We start from the raw sequence: 22,308 nt of genomic DNA, 5'->3' as shown, positions 1-22,308 counted from the left end.
GTACAATACATGCTGATCACTTGGCCGCTGATCACTTGAGTATAAAAGCATCTGCCCCAGCGCGAGGTCCGCACGTGACTCGTGGAGCTCCACCTCGCGGAGCCTTGCTCGTGTATGAGCGCTTAACGTTATTAGCCCCAGAGACTCAGGCAGCGCGCACCGCTGGGCTCCCCAGTAAACAATGTAGCATAAAGCTTCAGTTAGATTTCATCTGTTAAACCAACATTTGTTCCAAAAGGAAATAGCATTAAATCATAACGTTAATCAAAATGCCACAGAAACATTAGCTAATCAACACAGAGCTGTAAAGATCAGTTCATCGGATACTTTCCTCTGTATGATGCTCAGAGCAGCCCGGAGGTCTGGCTCGATAGATACAGTAGATAGATAGATGCTCCTACATTTACTTTTTTTACATACATTTTCTTCTAGTCTTTCCTTACACAACTCTACGCTACTTTTTTTCAATGTTATGTTTATTGAGTTTTCAACATTTTATGGGAGTAAAAGAGAAAAAGGAAGAGATAATATGTTACAAATATCCCATTATTATAAAAAATAAAAAATATAACAATAATAAAATAAAAATAGATAAAGGTTCAAGTTAAAAAATAAATCATGGTAAAATTATAAAAGTGATGACAATAATGATAATGAAAATAGTAAAAGCATCAGGCACTTACAATACCTGGATATTCATGATTCCCCAGAATCGTCCAACATGGCCCCCAGATATTTTGAAACAACTTGTTTGCCTTTGAGTGTGTATCTGTTTTTCCCCCCAAAGGTAAACAGACATTTCCTTAAGCCACCGTGGGATAGTTATTTTGGCTTGAAAAGTCACGTTTACAAAGTTTGTGTAGAAGATTTCCAAATACCGATAGGAGAATAGTCTATACTAGCAATCCATATGGTTAAATATACTTCATGACAGCTGAACTTGAGTGTCTGTTATTGAGACAGGTTGGCGTGGTGACGCTATTCTGATATCTGATTAGGATATTGCCATGAGAATGGAGTTCACAGAAGGTTAATGTGTTTACTCAAATGTTTAGTTATGAGGCGATGAACACAGAAATAGATATGATTATGAAGAGCGGGCCAATCGATCTCAACACTTACCAAACATGACCATAAGTATTCACTCTAGGAGGAGACTGTCATTGGGTATATAAGATCATGCTTCAGAGGTAGCTTTACTTTGGGGGCTGCTTGGGGGTGTTTACTATGGGCACATATATATATGTCCCCATATATATGGGAATTAGCATATTGCTTTCGGGGCTTAGCTCTGTTATGAAGGCCAATGCTTCACATGTAACTTGCTTATGGATTAATAAAGTGTATAGGCTATACAATTTTGCAAAACACTTGTCGTTGTCTAGTTATTGGGTATTTAAAGGTAGGCTGTGAAATTCTACTACATTTGTTATCTACGTTTTATATTATGTCCCTCCGGATAGATGAGATACATCTAACTGCAGAGCCAGAGCGCCCATCGCCCCGCCCACCGTGTACCTTCTCCTGCCGGAAGTGTACAGATACAGACCAGAAGTGTATGTGTACAGACCGTTACTTTCTAGGCCTACTCCTTCAAAAATAAAAGCAGTTACTGTAAGCGAGGCAAACACTGATGTTAGCTATAGCTAGATAGCAAAGTCCGCAAAGTGTGGGCCAGCAAGGTCTGGCCAGTGGGTAACGTAGGTCGCTGGAGGACAAGGTCCTGGCAGGGCGGGGTGTGTGTGTAGCCTGGGGAGGGGTGCTTAATAGTGGGTATGCGGTTGGGCAGGTTCATGGAAAGTGGGTGGCTCCCGGAGGTGGTCTCCCCTCGAGAAGGGGCCTCTAATTCGGGGTAGAAACGGGCTGGAGAGTGGGTGGGGTGAGGGGGCTGTCCTGGGTCTCAGAGGCTGACCACGGAGCTCATAGCGCGGGTAGAGTTGCTAGCTAGCCAATTAACCAGCGAGATCAACCGCATGGGTCATGAATCATACAAACATTCAATCATCCAAAAGACACGAATGCACACAAACATCTAGAATATAATATACCTACAGAACGCTGATTTAAAAAGAAAAATATCCAGTCACTTATTTTTGAAGGAGTCCAGAAACTTATTCTGGTCTCTACGTGTACACTTGTTCTGTATGCGTACAGTTGGTCTGTAAGCGTACACTTCTGGCGGGAGAACGTACACGGTGGGAGGGGGAATGACGCTCCGGCGCTGCAGATGGATGATATTGGGATAGATGCCAAGAACAAAAAGCTTATATATTCCACATTACTTGGATTGATACAATTGCCTGCACTAATGCCACTTCTTCCCACAATTCCCTAATTCTTGGACATTTCGATATACAATACAAAAATGTTTGTGTGTCCTCCACCTGTTATATACTTAAAGGAACACTCTGCCCATTTTCAACCAGCTTTGTATCATTAGAACATCAGTAGTATATCAGAAAACTGTAAACGGTTTTGAAGTCTGTCATTTAATTTGACAGTTATTGAGTGTTAAAGTGTGGACCAGTGACATCACTGGTCCACACTAACTCAAATTAATAACTCATTAACTCAAATCAACTCTCAATAACTGTCAAACTATTCATCATTCATCTAGTTTGACAGTTATTGAGAGTTGATTTGAGTTAATGAGTTATTCATTTGAGTTAGTGTGTCACTGGTCCACACTTTAACACTCAATAACTGTCAAATTAAATGACAGACTTCAAAACGGTTTACAGTTTTCTGATATACTACTGATGTTCTAATGATACAATGCTGGTTGAAAATGGGCAGAGTGTTCCTTTAAGTAAAGAATATGTGTGCTTTCCCCATCTCTGAGTCTAATAAAGCGCATAGGAAACGCAGCAGTTCTCCACTGTGTCTACCTGGAAACGGATGATGCAACTCAAAGCTGTAATGTGATTGGTGGAGCTGTGTGAGATAAGGCTGTTTCCTTCAGTTTGCAGCAGTCAGTGCGAAGTCAACACGAAGATGAAGAGCTCACAGACCCTCCTCTTCCTCTCATGTCTACTTGGTGTCACAGCAAACAGTAAGTACATCACACATTTAGCCTCACTCACTTTTCATGTTGATCTGAAAATTATTTGAGTTGAGCTCCAGACTTTCTGCTGAAGACAGACACTTCTGAACCAGAGAGAGTCTTAGAGTCAGTGAGATATTTACAGGTGTCTGCTTTACTTCAGAGGAGAGAGGACAGTGTTCAACTTTTCACTTTTATTAACTGTTTTAATATGAAAACAATAAACAGACAAACTCTTTACAAACATGACTGGATAACATCTGTGAATGGTTTTCATCTTGTCTCTCAGCTGTATACGACTTTGAAGTTACCAGTGGCTGTACAGACACTGATGGAGAATTCATGGTTGGACTGGATGGTGAAGAGATTTGGTACGCAGACTTCAAAAACCAGAAAGGAGTTGAGACTTTGCCGAAGGTTGTAGCTAATGTGACCTTCCCAGGAGGGCTGTACGATCTTGCTGTGAGTCAACTGCGCGCCTGCCGTCGAAACCTGAAAGCATTTCGGCATAAATACAACTATCCTCTGCCGCTCGGTAAGGAAAGATGACAAAGTTTAATTTACTGCTGTTCAACCATTAAAACTATACAAGGAATGTCTGTCAGTGTTTTACATTACTGTAATAAATGTATGTAATGTACAATACTTTGACGATACTGTTGTTGTCCAGATGCTCCTGACAGCTTCATCTACACCAGAAACGTTGTGGAGCTCGGAGTGGAGAACCATCTCATCTGCCATGTGAGCAGGTTCTACCCTGCTCCTGTCAAGGTCTACTGGACCAGGAACATCAAGAACGTGACCAAAGGAACCAGCCTCAACATCCCCTACCTCAACAAAGACCTCACCTTCACCCAGGTCTCCAGGCTGAGCTTCATCCCACACCTTGGAGACACCTACAGCTGTACTGTGGAGCATCCAGCCTTGAGCCGGCCGCTGACCCGATTCTGGGGTGACACACCTTTATCTGTTAGCTAACACAAACCAAAACTACAGTTAGCTCACACCAACCAAAACTACAGTTAGGGACCGTTCGTTATTTAGGGAAGGGGCCACTGGAGGAAAATAGGGGAGGGTAATCTTGTTTTAAATTTAGTTTGAGGGAGGGTACATTCTCTTTCATTTGAGTCCAGGGGAGGGGTAGGCTATACAATTTTGATTAGATAAAAATATATAAACTTTTTGTTTGTGTGTAATGTTTGCTTTTCGGACTTCAACAACTACTGAGTTGCTTCATTTACACCCCTCCTGTCCAAACTGTTTGGTATGTCCCGGTGCATTGTTTCTCTTTGGCGGTCTGATCTGTCGATCTTTGTGCTTGGCCTATCCAGACAGTAGGCGTGTACAGTATCTGGCCAATCAGTGGCGCTTTTCTGGTGATTCCGCGGCTGCTGGGCTCCGTTTGCCTCGACGGAGGGCTGGGGTCTTGTACGCACCGCTGGGGTAACCTATACGTTCATACCAGCGAGGCTGCGACAGGCTGGTGTGCTGTTGCTGCTTTCTTTCGGGAGCGCGAGCCCCAGAGGTGTCTTTCGTAACAGTGGCTGACTCATTGTGATACATTAGTTTGATTTGATTGTATAACTTAGTGTAAGACCACCATCCTGCGGGAGCCCTGCTGCTGCGTGCTATCATGACGTGGTGATGTCAACCAACCTGTGCTGTGATGCTATGAGCTGTTTTAATTAAAACATAGCCTATATATTTTTTTTTGTCGATAATAAAGATTCCTATTTTAATATTAAGCTGCTTCTTGGTGTGTGTGCCTTAACGGCGTTGGAGCCTGTGGCTGTGGTCTCTAGGTGCCACAATATGGAAGTAGGCTACATTTCCAGCACGAAAAGTCGAGCAAACAAACAGACATGGCATCACAAAATATATATATGTCGAGCAAACAAACAGACATGGCATCACAAAATATATATGGGCTCTATCGTTGCGCCAGATAAGTCTAGGAAGTCACAGTAGAACCGAGTTACGGCTCACTCATCTCCTAAATTACGATAAGTCTACAAGGGATATTTATACCACCAGGATGACATATATGTTTCACATAGGGTTGTGTTTTGATTTCGAGATTTTATTTTGTCCAATATTGAAATGTTCGACAATTGCATGTTGTGTTAACATTATTTCTATCTACCTTTCTATCTATTTAGGCTAATTTGGATGCTATTTGTTATCGAAATGTAGCTCAATGGATGCTGGGAGATTTTACATGTGTGGCTTTGTGCCTGTCTGCTGAGGGAGTGAGAGAGAGAGAGGGGACAGAGAGTGGAGAGTCCGCCACATAGAACCGGCTAACTTTTTTCCATCAGTCATACTGCTATTTAAACACAAATATTGATATACACAGACTGAAGATTGTTTCACAAGCGAAAATAGCATTATGTAGCGACCAGAGGAGGCGGTCGCTCTGATTGGTGACAGTTCTGCTCTAAGCGCAAAGGATTATGGGAGTTCATGTTCTTGTGGGAAGCTTATTACTGTTACAGTTAAAAACGTGGTTTAGTGATGTTGTGCTCATGTTTTGATTGCATTATGTGGTAATGGCAATGTTTGTGTGGCCAGGATGTTTAGTTTTACTATCAATGTAGCCACCACGACTGAGACTGTTAGTGTGTTTGATCACCTCTGGCCGGAGTTTCTGCAAATGTTTGGTTAAAAGTAAAATATCGGTGTCAGTCCGCATTCTTCCACTCGCCACAATATTGTTTGGGGAGGGTTAATCATATTTTTGAAATCACTTGGGGAGGGTGAAGGAAAAATATATTTTGATCGGGGAAGGGGCACAGCTTTTTATTTCAGAGCACACCAAATCCCTCCAGTGACCCCCCTTCTAAATAACGAACGGTCCCTTAGCTCACACCAACCAAAACTACAGTTAGCTCACAACAACCAAAACTACAGTTAGCTCACACCCACCAAAACTACAGTTAGCTAACACCAACCAAAACTACAGTTAGCTAACACCAATCAAGGGATGCACGATATGGAATTTCGTCAGCTGATGTGCTTTTCATGTAACCTGACTCCGCCAGATGGGGGCGGTATTGTTCACAAATTCACAATCCCTCCTCCATCTGATACTCTCTCAAATGTTGAGTTTAAACTGGCCCGCGCCCAGGCGACCCAATCAGAGGCAGCTACGGGCGGGCTCTAGGCAGACCGGGTGTGAAGCCACCGAGAAGCGCCTCTGCCTTGTAGTTCTTTCACTATTCAACATGGCGGCGGCTACCGAGGCTAGCTCCAGTGGGCTGGTCAAACATTCTATTCAAAACAATAAGCTAACATAAACGTTAAACACTCTCCCGGCCATAGGCACCCAGCACAGCCACCTCCAGGCAGCCACTACTCATGCTAAGAGCCCCTCGCATGGGTAGTGGCTGCCTGGAGGTTGGGGTGGCTGTCCTGGGTGTCTATGGCCGGGAGAGGGGCTCTTAGCATGGGCAGTGGCTGCCTGGAGGTTGGGGTGGCTGCTAGCTAGTTGTGGATTGCTGGTGCCAAGCTAACGTTAGCGTAACATCAGTTAATCCGTAACATTTAACCTGCAAAATGGCCTACCTGCACTTCATCCTCAGTCAGACATCTGCAGTTATTCTTCTTTCTTTTGGCAAATTGAATAGTCAATGTTTGCACCCAATATTCACCTTACAAAAACAGCAAAAATCTGCGACCTCCATGCTAACAATTTAGCTCTTAACATTCAATTGTAGTCCTAGCTGTTTACAATTATCTCCAGGCGCTGCAGCTGCTACGTCATGAAGGCAAGTCGATCTGATTGGTTGGCGTTGGCACGCCCAGACGGTGACAGACGGTCCATCCAATCACCAAAGTAACTTGAAAAAAGTGACCGCCCTCTTCAGCAGGGTAGCTTGGCCAAACCCAGATGTAGGTTGTGAAACAAATGTGAACCAACAACATCCAGTGTCCTCACACTGAGGAAGGCCGTAAGGCCGAAACATGTATGTGCCGTTCTATCCTGACTGAGGTAAATTAAATATTCAAAAGGACTTTTTTGAGTGCTGGCTTATTCTTGTTTAATTTGTACCCGTGCCGTGCACCGGACCTCTTTGTTCACTCTCCGAGTGTGCTCGCATTTTGCTACTTTTGGTTCAGTAGTGGGGCAGCACGTCATCAGCTCATTGGAAACATGACAATCTGTTAGGTAAGTCATCAATGTTGGTTTGGTCACTTCCATATAGTGCATTACAATCATTTTCATTGAGGAAAAATGTCCAGTAACACTGACAGTGAGTCTACTTGCTAAGCTATTTAGCATTAGCTAGTTAGCCCACTAACGTTAGCATTAGCCCGTTAGCTAACGCTAAGGTTAGCGTTAGCTAGCCTTGGTTTTTGAGACTGTTATTTTCATGTATTATCAGATCTTGGGAGATAGTTACCCTGCTAGCCGGGCGCTTCTCGCTCATACTGAGCTTAGTATCAGTAGATAGTTACTATGCGCTAATTCAGTCAGGAGATGCTCCTATTGGCAGCACAGACCATTGACCAGAAACAAACAGTGGTAATCTATTGAGTTGCTGATCAAATTTGAACAATCATAGCCATTTGGCCAGTGGACAAAAAAGTACATATTTTGCACCCTGCCTGTCACCTCTGTTCTCTCCTATCTGTCTAGTATGGATATTAACCAGCATCCAAATAGCCAACATCTACAGTGGTCAACATCTACATACGCCAAGTCGCCAACCAGCCAGACTTGCTGTCAACCAATTCGTCTGAAACACCCATGTGCATCTCCAGTGGGAAACAATTCAGAATTCTACCTTCAGTGACATTTTGCATAGCCACCTCTATTGCAAACTCAATCTTAGCTTCAACACCACATAATATAAACACTGAGTCTATACACACTGCAACAGCTTTAGCACAATACCATGTAAGGTTCTTGAAATGAACAGATAATCTTGTCCTCTGCATTTGTATTATTGTTTTGAATGTACCAATTATTTATGGAGGATAATTAAAATATAAATATATTTATATTATATATATATATATATATATATATATATATATATATATATATATATATATATATATATATATATAAACCTGCTAGTTGTAGGGTTCCGTCCTACACATTTTGAATTAAAAATGTTTTTTTTTCAGACTTATTTGTTTTGAAGATTTTGACTGGTGTTCAATATGATTTAGGCAGACATCTTGCCCCTGCTAACTAATATCACTGTATAGATGAAGATTGTTCTTCAGCGGAATATGTGAAATGAGTAGCAGGGTTCCATATTATACATGTATAATAGTTGGGTATTTAATATAATGCATGCTGACTGTGGCTGGGTCATCAGAGCAGCCCTCTAACTGAACATTATTTTACATCAACACAAACTGGAGTCTCAGGTCTACACAACATCAAAGCTAGAATTATGTGTATCGAACTTGAACCACAACATTTGACATACTTTTGCAAAAAAAAAAAAAAAAATCCCAAGCTATTTAACACATTGACTGCCAGCCCTTTTTTCAATGCTGTAGGTAGGTTCTGCCAGTTTTTTTTTGAGGATTCTGGCTCATTTTACAAGAGCCGAGGATTCTTTTCTGTTAAGACTTCGTGAACACCAATCATCTAAAAAGAACTAATAGAATGTGTGCTTTATCTGTCTAAAAGAGTTAGTTTGTAGAGTTAGTAGTTATGTAAGCATTAGCAGTTGAATACAGCATGGTTTCAGCGTCAGAAAAAATATTCAGAGATAAATGGCTTTTTGTGAAATTCGATAGAACAGTCACTTTAACCATTCATTTTTGGCATCAGTAAGACGTCAGACATCTAAACAATAGTTTTGAACAGTAATTTCCTCCATAACAGCAGGAAACACCCCTCTGCTTCCAACTCCTCCCTCCGTGGGCGTTCTTCTTGGCTGCAGCGGCCGTGTCACAAGGCTTGTCACCAGTCTCACTGCTTTGCTGCTGCTGTCCTGTGCCTGTCTGCGCGGCCGCTCTTTGAGGAAGTAGGGATGGACTCGCTCGCTTCTTGGAGTTTTGGTTGAGAGCTTTGATGAAGCTTTTGCGATTCTGGTCATATTTATGCTGCGTGTTTCAAAGTGTGCATCCAATCTATTCTTGGAACCCCCCACCGTTGCCACCGCTGTGCATCAGCGCGAAAGTGAAAGCGTTTTCGCCATCAATTTTACAGTATGAGAACGGCTTCGTCTCGCTTTTCCCTCCAGTTTTGGGTCGCCTCTTTCTACTGTGGAGAGACATGTCGCCACTCAGTGGGTCGGTAAAATAGATTATACACATTCTCTTCCTCCAATATTGGTATAGGAGACGTAAAAGGGGTTGATCGATGTCCCACCGTCAAATTTTTTTTTTTTTATGTAAGCCGAGATATCTCGTCTTTGGCACTCAACGGTTGGATCCTGTAAGCCGAGATATCTCGTCATTGGCACTCAACGTGTTAATACCTGAAAATAAACAAATTAATTCTCAAGACTTTTCCAGACCAGCATAGTAGTAACAGTAGTTATTAGGTTACTGCTGCATGTATCAGTTCAATAAATATTTTTATTACACCACCTACCATTGTTGCTGCTTTATCTAAATTGTATCACAAAGATTGTTGTAGACATTAGGACACAGTTTGTTTTGATTAAATGTGTATTTATTGATCATTGTGTAAGTGAGGCCATTGAAATCCCTTGTATGTTCCTTTCTTCTGGAAACAAATGACCAACTGCTTCCAAAGCTGATGTACTCTTCCACAGAGACCCAGCTGTGTAGGGATATGCCTGTGTGGACAATTGGAGTCATTAGTACTGTATCTTTAGTCAATCTTGAAAATCTTACAAGTAACATGGTTTGAATACTGAAGATGTAGGCCTATCAGGGCAGAAATTAATAACAGATGGACAGAAGAATTAATCATGACATTTTAACATGTAGGCTACTTTACCTTTCACCATCATTTCAGGGTACAGGTCTAAAACTGCTAATAATAATACAAGTGATATTCCATCACTTTTTAATGATGTGTGGTGGCGTTGATTAGGCCATGCTATCTATAGCAGTAGGGGGGTCCTCTCGCCATTCCGAAGTGTCGGCATTCCGATCGTACGGAGCAAGGCCAGCAACGAATGCATGGATGACCCCGGTACAACCCTTCAACTACCAGCTTGTTGTACCCGGGTACTGAATGGAGAAGATCTAAAGGATTATTATGGTGACATACACACACACACATTTCATACACTCTGGGACTTTTGAATAAGCCGAGTGCCCACATACACACATTTCATACACTCTGGGACTTCTGAACAAGCCGAGTGCATACACACACATTTCATTCACTCTTGGACTTTTGAACAAGCCGAGTGCACACACACACACATTTCATTCGCTCCTGGACTTTTGAACAAAGCCGAGTGCACACATACACACATTTCATTCACTCCTGGACTTTCGAACGAGCCGAGTGCTAACATTCACACATTCCGTACACTCCTGGACTTTCGAGAAAGCAGAGTGCTAACGTATTACACACGCTCATGGACTTTTGAAATAGCCGAGTGATTGTATATATATATAGATTGCATACATGGACTGTCGCAAGGCCGAGCCAATAGCGTTGTATGCACCGGGTAACTGTCTGCACACGTTGGTGACCTAGTAATCGTGAAATTCTGTTACTTCTGATGTCGGGACGACATCTGCTTTGAAGGGGAGTGTGTAATAGGTATATGATTATGTCAACATGCATCTAAAAAGATAAATATGTTTAAAATGGATCTAGTTATATGAATGTGTTAACATGCATCTAAAAAGAGAAATATGTAAAGTGGATTAAAAAGGTAAATACATGGGTTTATGCACTTTAATATGATTCATGTGCAATAGCTTCAAGAAGGATGAATACTCTGTGTAACAGTGCACTTATCAGTTATTAGTTTATCTGTAATCCATTGCTTTGGTTTTTCATGCTCTCTGGCCGTTCAGGTAAAACATAACAGTGGCCTACTATAGCCTATGTGTCACAAATACATTTTAACTTGCTTTCTTTAATGTGTGAAGACAATTCATTTGAAACAGCATTGGTCAATGGTACTTTATTTACTAAAGTTTGATTATCAGTTATACCTCTCATCTAAAGATGTGGGTCAATTGCTTTGGTCTTGCTTGATTCTGCCTATAGGGGGGAAGTCTCGCGCTGCTCAGTCATTAAACTGAGACGCATGAGACGCAACACCGCTTCCATTTTCTTCTCTCGTTTATCCGCCCCTCTACAGGGGGCGTAACATAGATCCTATAGCTACTGTATGTTTGGACTGCCAACGAGCACTTCAAGGCACTGTCTGTGCTGTGGGCATCCAATGCCAGCCTTTATGTGAGGGGATGATGGAGATGCTCATTCCACAACATTCCCTCTGCAAAACATACACAGTCATAGAACATGTATTAAAAAAGAAAGAAAAAACAGCATCCATAATGATGGAATTGGAGCCCATCGTCCCTGAGGTACGTGCGTAAAAGTGCAGATACGGCTATGTTATATCCGCCGCCTAGCACTTCTAACTGGATTGGTCAGAAGTTCAGAACTCAGACACATAGCGTAGGTAGTGAAGAGGCATAGAGAGGTCCAGGATGTCACTCCGCAAAAGTCTGCCACCGTGATCCCTCTGAGGGGCCGCAGAGGAGACAAAAGCATGAAAGCGCTCAGACACCTTGTGGAGGCTTGGCTATCGTTGCCCTAGACCACACATGCAGCAAAATCCGTCCCCAGGGCCGGACCCGGCCCCACACCATCTCAATCCAGCCCCCAACGTCCTCAAAGGAAAACAAAACAACCCACAAAAAGTCATTGAAAGACAGCATTATGTTCATAAATCTCATCCGCTAAAGCCATTTGATTTGTATCACTATATCAGGAGATTAACAGGAGAAATTACCAATCACAACGGGAGAGAGGGTTAAAAATAGAGAGACCCACGAAAAGCAGGAGTGTTGGCAGTTATCAGTCCAATGTGTGGCCCTTCGCTTACTTTATGTAAGTCAGTATGGCCCTCTGGAAAAAAGAATTTGCCCACCCCCTGTCCTAGACAGTTCTAGACAAGTCTATTTGGATCACCATTAGCTATGGCAGGGATGGGCAACTTTGATGATAGAGAGGGCACCTCCACCAGTAGCCTACTGTAACACCATCACTCCCAATTATAGCTACTAATTTGAGGAAAAAGACTGGTAATCAAAGTTTATTATACCAACATTTATATTTTTCATATTCAAATTTAGTAATTATTCCATTCAGATGACACCAGAAATGTTGCTCTAGCTTTAAAACACCCTGCTACAGCAATTTGATAGGGTACATCACCCAAATATGTGATATTAATCAGATTAGTAATGTTGCATGTGCAATGTGCATCCTGGATATCGTTTGTTACAATAGCATTAGCTCAAATGCTAACATTAAACATTATGTGGATGGACAATGCTAACGCCATTAGTGCCATGTTCTGGGTTGTACATTGAATTAAAAAACTGATTTTGATGGTCTAACTTAACCTAACCAAAAATGTCTATGTCTGTTTTACGGCAGTTGGCATCCTTTATGTTGCATTACCGCCTCCCTAGTCTCGCTGGCCAGCCTCCTCTCCCTTCAGTCCGAGGAGTCTGGTGCCGCAGGTCTCCATAGTGGGATTGCAATGGGCGGCGCTTAGCGGCAGTGCCCTTGGAAAATAGTTTCAAACAATCCAACTTGCCATTTTCAGCGTGTAGCAATGAGCTAGCGTGTAGGTTTCTGCCGTTAGCTTGCTAGCTAGTTAGCGTTGTTGTTTTCACTGAGGCGGCAGGGCACTATTTACAGCGACACACAGGGAGGAGGGAGCGGAAGCCGCTCTGATTGACATGGTCGGAGCCAATGACAGAGTTTGTAATAAGCCGGGAGCGGACATCTGGCTGCCACCTAAACAGTCGCTCAAATGGGAGACCAGAGTAGAGCAGGGGAGGGTTTATCCCAGTTATGGAGACGTGCGGCGCCAGACTCCTCGGACGGAAGAGAGATGAGGCTGGCCAGCAAGACTACCGCCTCCCATACCCCACCGACTTCCCACCCGCAGACACGGCCAATTGTCTCTGTAGGAACGTCTGCCCAAGCCAGAAGTAGGCATTGTGACATTATCAGTGATGTCATAACAGCAATTGTGATGTAATCGGTGATGCGAAGTTGCAGCATGGCAGGCGGGGGAGCAAGTGAGCCCGCACAGTGGTCGAGCTGCAGGGTGGGCGAGGCCGCTCAGTGGCTGAGCTGCATATGTGAGGGCCAGCTCGGCGAGTTGTAGGGCGGGCAAGGCCGCACAGCGGCCGAGCACGCGTGGCACGCAAGATGTCTAGTAATAAAAAATACTGTCTATTTGAGACTGGCGTTTATTTAGGCTACCAAAACATGAAGCCAGACCCGGCGTCTATCTGGGACCGCCATCTATTTGGGACTATTTGGGAAGTTTTACAGTATAGAACTACAGTTAGCAAACACCAACCAAAACTAGAAGATCTACATTTCCTACCGAAAATGTAATTGTGCTTGCTGTCCTCACCATGCACCGCCTGCTTTGCAAGGTCCCTGCCCATGCAGCTAGGGGGACTAAGTAGTTATGGGTGGGCCTATGTGAGTAGAAGCGGGAGGAGCCAAGGAATCCAGGGGCGGAAGAATTTAGATTGTAGACGCTACAGTTAAAAAGTTATGGACCAAAACGTGAATAGGGCTGTTATAGCGCCACCATCAGGTCAATAGGAGTTTGTTTTAGATCAGAGCAATGAGTAAACATGGGGCGAGGCAAGGAAACCTGTGAAAAAATATTTTTGATTGTACAGTAGAAGCTACGGTTGTAAAGTTATGGACCAAAATGTAAAGATGGCTGTTATAGCGCCAGCGTCAGGTCAATCGGTGTAATTTTTTAGGCCAGAGTAGATGTATGTATGAACATATGGACCAAATTTGAGAACAGTCGCTCCAGGTACTTGATGTTGCTACAGCGCCTCCTATAGGCGAAATGACACAATATTCTTCCTATCAGCTCAGAGTACATCCGTCCACACCTGTACCAAGTTTGGTTAGCATCGGACGTTGTGTTCCAGAGTTATGGCGATCTTTGTGAAATAGGCCCCACCCACAGAACTTTGGAAGTCCATTATATCGCAACGGTTTTCAAAAACTTCAAAATCAGTGTTGTGCAGGACAGTCCCCCCATGAGGGGTGCTTTGGTTTGGTCAAGATTTGACAACATTTCAAGGAGGAATCGCAAAAAAACAGTTTTGGACACAATTCAAAATGGCGGAAAATCTTGTCATACGGAAATGGGCGTGGCCTAGATGCGTAGATGCAGGACGTCCCAAGGAATCCAGGGAAACAAGAAGTTTGATTATAGACCCTACGGTTCAAAAGTTATGAACCAAAATGTAAAGAGCGCCAGCATCTGCTCAATTGGTGCAATGTTTCTGTGGATAGTAAAAGACCCCTCTGTGAACCCCCCTACCAAGTTTCGTAGCTGTACCTGGTATGGCTTCTGAGATACAGCTAATTGAATGCGTCATTTTTGTCAACATCATTGCCTCTACCCATCATGCAACACTCCTGCTCAGAGTTGCTCTTAAAGCCCCATTCAGCAACTTTTCCAATTTTGCTATTGGAGAAACTGCGCCCTCTGCGTGCAATAGTATCGATATCGATATCGCCGTTCAAAGTCAACAAAACACAGCACCAGAAAGCTCTATGTACATGTTGTGACATCGGGTACTCACCACGTGATGAAATAATAATCCATAGTTACGTGAAACGTCATTTTCGTAGCAAATCCGCATCGAGTTACTTCCTTGTTTCCAGGAACACAACGCTCCCGCTCTAGAGCGCATGCGCGCATCTTGCATCCGGGACGCAGGCACCAAACTGCTTAGTCCCAGGAGAGGCCTTTGGAGGGCGGTGTGTGACCAATAGAGGTGACATTCTCCCTGTTACAAGTCACTCTGCCATCCTCAATGACTAAAAAGCTGTTATATTAAAGTGAAAAAGTTACTGATTGGGGGTTTAAGCTATATTTATGTGGTCAAATCTCACCGGATTCCTGCTTCCAGTACACTTTTTGCACTTGGTTTTTAACAGAGATCAAAACATACCCTATGCAAATGAGAGTGAGACATAGACTGTACATATAAATATCTGGACAATATGAGCGTGACGTCACCCATTGGGTTTTGATGGAATGAAATGAGGATGGATTGGACGCTATTGATCTCAAAACAATGCCTATAGGACGACTAAAACGCTGCGGAGAGCACTGGGTGAGTCGTCAGATCATAATTAATGTGAGGAGAGGGCTGCAGGTTAAAAAACAACGAAATTCTCCTTTAAGGGTTGGTTAATGCTTAATAAGCATTAATTAACCACCTTCATAAACATGTCTAGTAATGCTTAATAACCATTCATTAATTAACCTTAACTAATGTGTCTAGCAATCATTTATTAATGCTGTTCATGTTAACCAAGCCTTAGTTAACATGAACAACAGCATTAGTAAATGATTAAGAGTATGAGTAAGGTATGAGTAAGGTATTAACTTATTATTAACTAATTAAGGGTTAATGGATGCTTATTAAGCACTACTAGTCATGTTAATTACGTAATTAATGCTTATTAAGCATTAACCAACCCTTACTTAATGCACATTAGTTAATGTTCATTAAGGGTTAATTAAGGCTTACTAAGCTTTACTAACCCTGTTAATGAATGGTTAATTAATGCGTATTAAGCATTAACTAAGCATAATTAACCCTTAATTAATGTACCCTGTTACCATTGTGCAGGACATTGTGCAGGACACTCATCACATGATGTGTGCTTTGGTTTGGTGAAGATTGGACACAATTTCAAGGAGAAATCGCAAAAAAACAGTTTTGGACAAAATTCAAAATGGCGGAAAATCTAGTCAGACGGAAATGGGCGTGGCCTATATGAGTAGATGCGGAACGAACCAAGGAATCCAGGGAAAAAAGAAGTTTGATGGAGAACCCTATACGGTTCAAAAGTTATGGACCAAAAGGTAAAGAGGGCTGTTATAGCTCCACAAACTGGTCGATTGGTGTCTTTTTTTGGGGATAGTAAAAGACCCCTCTGGGAACCTCCCTACAAGGTTTGGTCGCTCTATGCCATATGGTTTCTGAGATACAACTAATGTAATGCAAGCTTTTGCCAGATTTATCTAAACCCAATGCAAGTCAATGGGGAAAAAAATTGTGCTTAATGGCAAATAGCGCCCAAACCGCTTGACGAAACCCAGCACACCTGTCCTCAATGAGCCGCTCATTTTGAGGTCTGGCATGTCTATAGTGCCTTTTAAACATGAACTCTGGATCATGTCCTGCTAGAGAGAACAGGATATTTTCAGGTTTTGGAGTCCATTCCAACGAGGGGTGGCAATGTGCCAAAAAATGAGCGCTTCGCCTTGCTACATAAAGCAGCCCAGTCAAAATAGTGGTCGGACTGTCGTCAGTCACTGTGGGTGATTTATTTTACAAGTGGCATTTCAAGTCATATCTAACTAGTTTTCAATGTATTTCTTCGCACAAAAGTTAGGCTTTTTCTGACATGGGAGCAAGCAAGCAGCGGAGCAGCATCCCTCCTGATGCACTGGACCTGGCTGCCTGCGCATTGGCCAAACAATCAATCAAGCCGTTTTTGCAGCACTTGAGGAAACCGTGAGTTTGCTCGTTGATATAAGCGATTGCCCGAACGATTCATTAATTAATAAACTAGTGAACGTGAAGTGAGTCACGAAGAGCCACACCTGCCCACTACGGATATGCGGATAATAACCTGCCAGCTGTTTAACATGAGCTGCGATTGCGTGGAAGCGGATCTTATACCGGCGGTCGAGGTAGATAAGATACAGAGTCGCGGGAGTGCGCATAGGCCGGCTAATTGTTGTTTAACATGCAGGCCAACCGGCTAGGTGCAGGTTATAATACGGATTCCACTGCATGTTAAGAAGTGGCTTATGTGGCGCGAAAACTGTGAGTTATTATGCGCCAAAAAAGTGGCAGATATAATAATATGAAGATTAAGGATATCAAAGATTGTGCCTAGCTTTCAGCAAGCACAATAACTACAGTTAGCTAACACCAACCAAACCTACAGTTAGCTAATACCAACCAAAATGTGTTAGCTAACACCAACCAAATCTACAGTTAACACCAACCAAAAATAGAGATAGCTAACACCAACCAAATCTACAGTTAGCTAACACCAACCAAAAGTTAGCTAAGACCAACCAAAACAACAGTTCGCTAACACCAACTAAAACTACAGTTAGCTAACACCAACCTGAACTGCAGTTAGCCAACACCAACCAAATCTACAGTTAGCTAACACCAACAAAAACTACAGCTCGCTACCACTCATTAACCAAAACTACAGCTAGCAAACATCAAGGTAAACTACAGTCAACCAAAACTGCAGTCAGCTAACAACATCCAGAACTGCAGTTAGCTAACACCAACCAACACTACAGTTAGCTAACACCAACCAAAACTACAGCTAACTAACACCAACCAAAACTACAGTTAGCAACACAATCATGTGTTCATGCATTTTGTTCCCTCAGGTGTGGAACAGGACCAACCGGGGATCGGACCTGCAGTGTTTTGTGGACTGGGTCTGACCGTGGCTCTGCTGGGTGTGGCCACAGGAACCTTCTTCCTCATCAAAGGAATGCAACTAATCAGTGAATGATCTGTTATTTATTATGTGAGGCATAGTTAACCGACTGCTGTCTGTTCTCTACTGCTTTAACGCTAGCACTCCCAAGCCGGTATTTGAAATGTATATGGGCAATAACTTTGTTGAATTAAAAAATACAATGCTGGTGATACCTGACTTTTTTCATTTTAATGAGTCTTTATATACGAATTACACAAAATGGATAGAAAATGACAATTGTACCCAGAACACACATATGTAGTAGGCCTAAGTTTGACCTCAATGAATCTCCCAGGGTTCTAGGCCTAGAATATATATATATATATATATATATATATATATATATATATATATATATATATATATATATATATATATATATATATATACATATATATATATATATATATATATATATGGGGGGGCTAGAGTATTTTTAAAGCGCTTAAGCATAGATGTGTCCATTCCATAAATGTATTTAGCTGTGGAAGGTTTGAGTGAGTTTATAATCACCTGTACTTTACTCTCTGAAATATAATTAATGATAAAAGAAGGAAGAGTGGTATTCACTGGAATAGTATTCTTACATGTGCTAGGGAAACATTGTGCATTGGAGGTGTGGAGACCTGGGCCACAAGGCCAAAGACTGTACTAACACTGCTGAGTGCAGTCTGTGTGGAGGAGGAGGGCACAGTTACTTCCAGTGTCCTCAGTCATACAGCAACAAAGCACGAGCTCAAAGAAAATCTGTTGCTGAAGACCAAGAGAAAAAACAGCTGCTTGAGTTTCTCAAACAAAGTAACCAGGCACAAGAGAGCGCCGGTGTTACACAGACGGCAGCCCTCGTGCAGAGCGCCCCGCAGTCAGAACAGAGTGGGAGCGCGCAGGACGGGAGCGTGCCGAGAGTCGAGAGGGAGCAGAGCGCGGAGAGACCAGCCCCAGCGGCGAGGAGAAACCTGCAGGCGGGGTATGGGAGAGGATGAAGCCGGGTGAGAGACGCCATCAGGAGAGAGCCCAGCAGCGGCCATCAGAGAGCGTCGGAGAGACAGCGAGAGAGGACGCCGCGGCCAGAGAGATCCCGCTGATGCGGGCCGATAACATCACGCTGCCCCCTTCAAACGGCGACACCGGAGAGGAGGGGTCGGAGGACGAGAGCGATCGAGATGGTGGAGACTTCGACTCAGCCAGTAAAGAACCAAGTTCACAGGACAGCAGCGAGCAGGACTCGAGCAGAGAGGAAGATCCTCCCGCTGCAGTCGTGCCTGCAACTACAGAACATGTGAGTGCAAAACAAAAAAGGCACCCAACACCTCTGAAAAGGGATGAAAAAAGCACAAGACCAGCTGAGTAGCTAAGATGTCCAACTCCTTGATTTAAATGTCTCTACTCTCAATTTGTACCTGTAATGTGAGAGGCATCAAGTCAATAGAGAATAGAAACATAAAAATGAATGCTCTTCTCAAAACACAATGTGATATTTTATGTACACAAGAACTAAGGTTGACGACACAGGAAGATGTGATTGATGTAATGAATATGTGGTCAAAAGGCACTTCTGTTATCTCTATTGGAGGTGATAGAGCTGATGGTGTAGGTATATTTTTTTAAAGTAAAGCTGAAATTATTCAAAGTAGAGAAATTATCCCAGGGCGTATCCTTTTAGTTGACTGTTTTTATGCAAACACGAGAATGAGAATTATTAATGTGTATACACCTCCTGACAGAGCAGGGAAAGTCAGAATCTTTAACTCATTCCTGGCCATATACGTCTTTAACGTCTTATCAGGAGTGTGCCTCCCAGCCAAATACGTGTTTGACGTGTTTTTGTTTTTATTCGTGTTTAGCGTAGTTCAAAGACTTCCCCAGCCTGTGACATGGTATCAGGTCCCTGGCCTCAAAGGAAAGCCAACAACACGTGAACAAACAACTACGCAGCTGTTGTTTTGAAATGGGGGAGGAGGAAATAACAGAAAACGGAGAAACGCTGCCTGTTGCAGAGAGGAGAAACGCCATTGAAATGCCCCTCGGCGGGCTGCGCTGGTCGCCTTGCTGCAGGGCAGCGAAGGCTGGATGAGTTGTTCGCGGTAGTCAAACCTGTGACCAACATGATCGATCCGGTTCCAGCACCTGGTCCCAAAGCCAAGCCGGACCCCGTTCCTGTGTCCCACCCTGAACGAGAGGAGGAGAAGGAGAACGAGGACAACGCAGCAACAGACAGGAGCCATTTTTCAGAGCGCATTTGCGCCGTGCAAAGACCCGCCGGGATTACATTGAAAGTGACTATAGGCTCTTTCAAACACAGATCACGCAAAATTGTAGTTCGGGAAGCCCGTAAAGCTTGGCAGCCTCGCCACACATTTTGTTGTTGATATATATGCATTGCCAACGATGCAGAGGCAGAGGAGGCTAGACGCTGATCTCAGACCAGTTTGGTGTTCTCCTCCTATGCTAATTTGCGGGGAGATCAAGAGTGTTCCCTGGGAAGGAGGTGCGATCCAGCAGCAGCTGTGGACAGAACTCTCTCTGTGTGTGTGTGTGTGTGTGTGTGTGTGTGTGTGTGTGTGTGTGTGTGTGTGTGTGTGTGTGTGTGTGTGTGTGTGTGTGTGTGTTGATGTTACTCTACTGCTGCAAGGCTGCTTTGGATAAAAGTGTCTGCTAAATGACGAAATGTAATGTAATGTAAAGAGACACATGGGCCCCGCGCACACACACACATTCACACTCACTCACACTGATTAAACTGTATTGTTGAATGTAAAAAAAGCACTTCATGTATATATATATATATATATATATAAATATATATATATATATTTTTTGGTCATTTGTGTCATAACGAATAATATTTACATGTCTGATGTCAATACAGTTCAAAATAAAAGAATTGAGAGCGAGTTCTGCCTGAGATTGTGTCCTTTACAAAAATGCCCTTTTCTCCAATTTCTCTTCTCAGAGAGACCTTTTTGGTGAAAACAGGGTGTATATAAATGGCTATAAGTAGAGTACAGAACATGCTAAAAGCTCACTTTTTTTTCTGGTGAACCCAGAGACGTACATCTTCATTTTGAGGTATTGCAAATCACTTTGGTGCTAATAGATAATTTACTGTGGGTCTTGAAAGATGACCAACAATTATGAAAATCTTTGGCACGAGCTAAATATTGGCAGTCCTAAACTGGCCATGAATGAGTTAAGAAACTACATGAACTTTTGTTTGTTGGCTATCATGCAGTCCTCTGTGGTGATATGAATGCTTATACAGATGGTAATGACCGAATTCCTCGACCCTATACGCCTAGCAGGGAAGGAAAGGCACTTAAAAATATGAGTGATTTCTGTGGTGTGAGTGATGTATTTAGGATGTTGCATCCAACTAAAGTTGACTTTACTCGTTTTCATACAATGTGCAAGACAAGAATAGACCGTATATATATTACGGATGGCATTACACCATTGAATTATCAAACTAAAGTATTGGTCAATTCCGATCACCTGCATGGCTGTTGAAGCTCTGCTGGGTCTCGGCAAGAGCGAGAAGAAAGCTTACTGGAAATGAAATACTAGCTGTCTAAATAATAATGATGTCATTGCAGATCTGAAGAAAGAAATTGCAATCATAAAGAGCTTGAATGTATAGTCTGATTCTGCTGTCCATTTATGGGAAACTATGAAATCTCGACTCAGGAATTTCTTTAAACATAAATGTAAAATCTTGAAACAAGAACAAAATGAAAAATATAAAGAGCTAATGTTTAATTATGTTGATCTGCAAACAAAAGCTAATAAAACAGAAGAAGATAAAGATAACTTGAGTGATATTGAATCGGAATTGACCAAAATGAATAATATGAATCATTGCCTATGTATACAAGCACGTATGATCAACAAAGAGTCCTCCATTAATTTTCAGGGTCTGATAAATATGCAAAAAAAGAAACTTCAGAATAAATATGTGGAGTCAATTAAAAATGCAAATGGTCAAGTCATTAAAGACGAGCAAGGAAAAAGAGAGAGGTCTCTGTGTGAAAACATGAAAAGGTAAATATAAACTACACTAAACTGGGTGCATTTCTGGATCAGGGGCGTATCTACGGGTGGGCCTGGGTAGGCGTGTGCCTACCCAAACAACTTGCTATTATTATTATTATTTTTGCTGTTGTTGTTGTTGTTGTTGTTGTTAATAAATCACCTAAAAACACAATGTGTGGTTTGCAGTCTTTATCTACTGTTTATTTGTATGATTCAACATTACATTTAATTTCCTGTTTGATGTTTGCATCGGAAATCATTTAATCTACCACAATGCAGCGCGGCCGCAAATGCACAAAAAAAACGTTTTCTAGAGGCGAACTTGCTGATAGCTCCTAGCTGCCTTGTTAGCTAATGTTTTGTAGCTTAAAAACGACAGAAAGTTAGATAGCATGACATTATGGCGAAACAAATGTCCATTTCAAGTTTTTTCAACAAAAAACCAAGATTGGAAGAGCAGGCCGCTGCTAATGTTACATCGGGGGAGAGCGAGGGGGATGACGAGGAAGAT

General features: G+C 42.6%; 1 protein-coding gene across 1 annotated transcript; it reads left to right on the top strand.

Annotated features, from left to right (window-relative positions):
- The first annotated feature begins 2,988 nt into the window (after positions 1 to 2,988).
- Positions 2,989 to 17,875, top strand: LOC310787435 (H-2 class II histocompatibility antigen, A-Q alpha chain-like). Its single transcript, XM_083648856.1, has 4 exons — positions 2,989 to 3,052; positions 3,333 to 3,578; positions 3,714 to 3,995; positions 17,674 to 17,875. The coding sequence occupies exons 1-4, from the start codon at positions 2,995 to 2,997 to the stop codon at positions 17,799 to 17,801; spliced, it is 714 nt and encodes a 237-aa protein (XP_083504982.1). The 5' UTR covers positions 2,989 to 2,994; the 3' UTR covers positions 17,802 to 17,875.
- Positions 17,876 to 22,308: the final 4,433 nt, after the last annotated feature.

The sequence above is a fragment of the Poromitra crassiceps genome, assembly GCF_964638095.1.
Source record: "Poromitra crassiceps genome assembly, chromosome: 13".
NCBI lineage: Eukaryota > Metazoa > Chordata > Actinopteri > Beryciformes > Melamphaidae > Poromitra > Poromitra crassiceps.
Note: the sequence above shows the minus strand (reverse complement) of the source record. Positions and strands in the feature narration are given on the sequence as shown.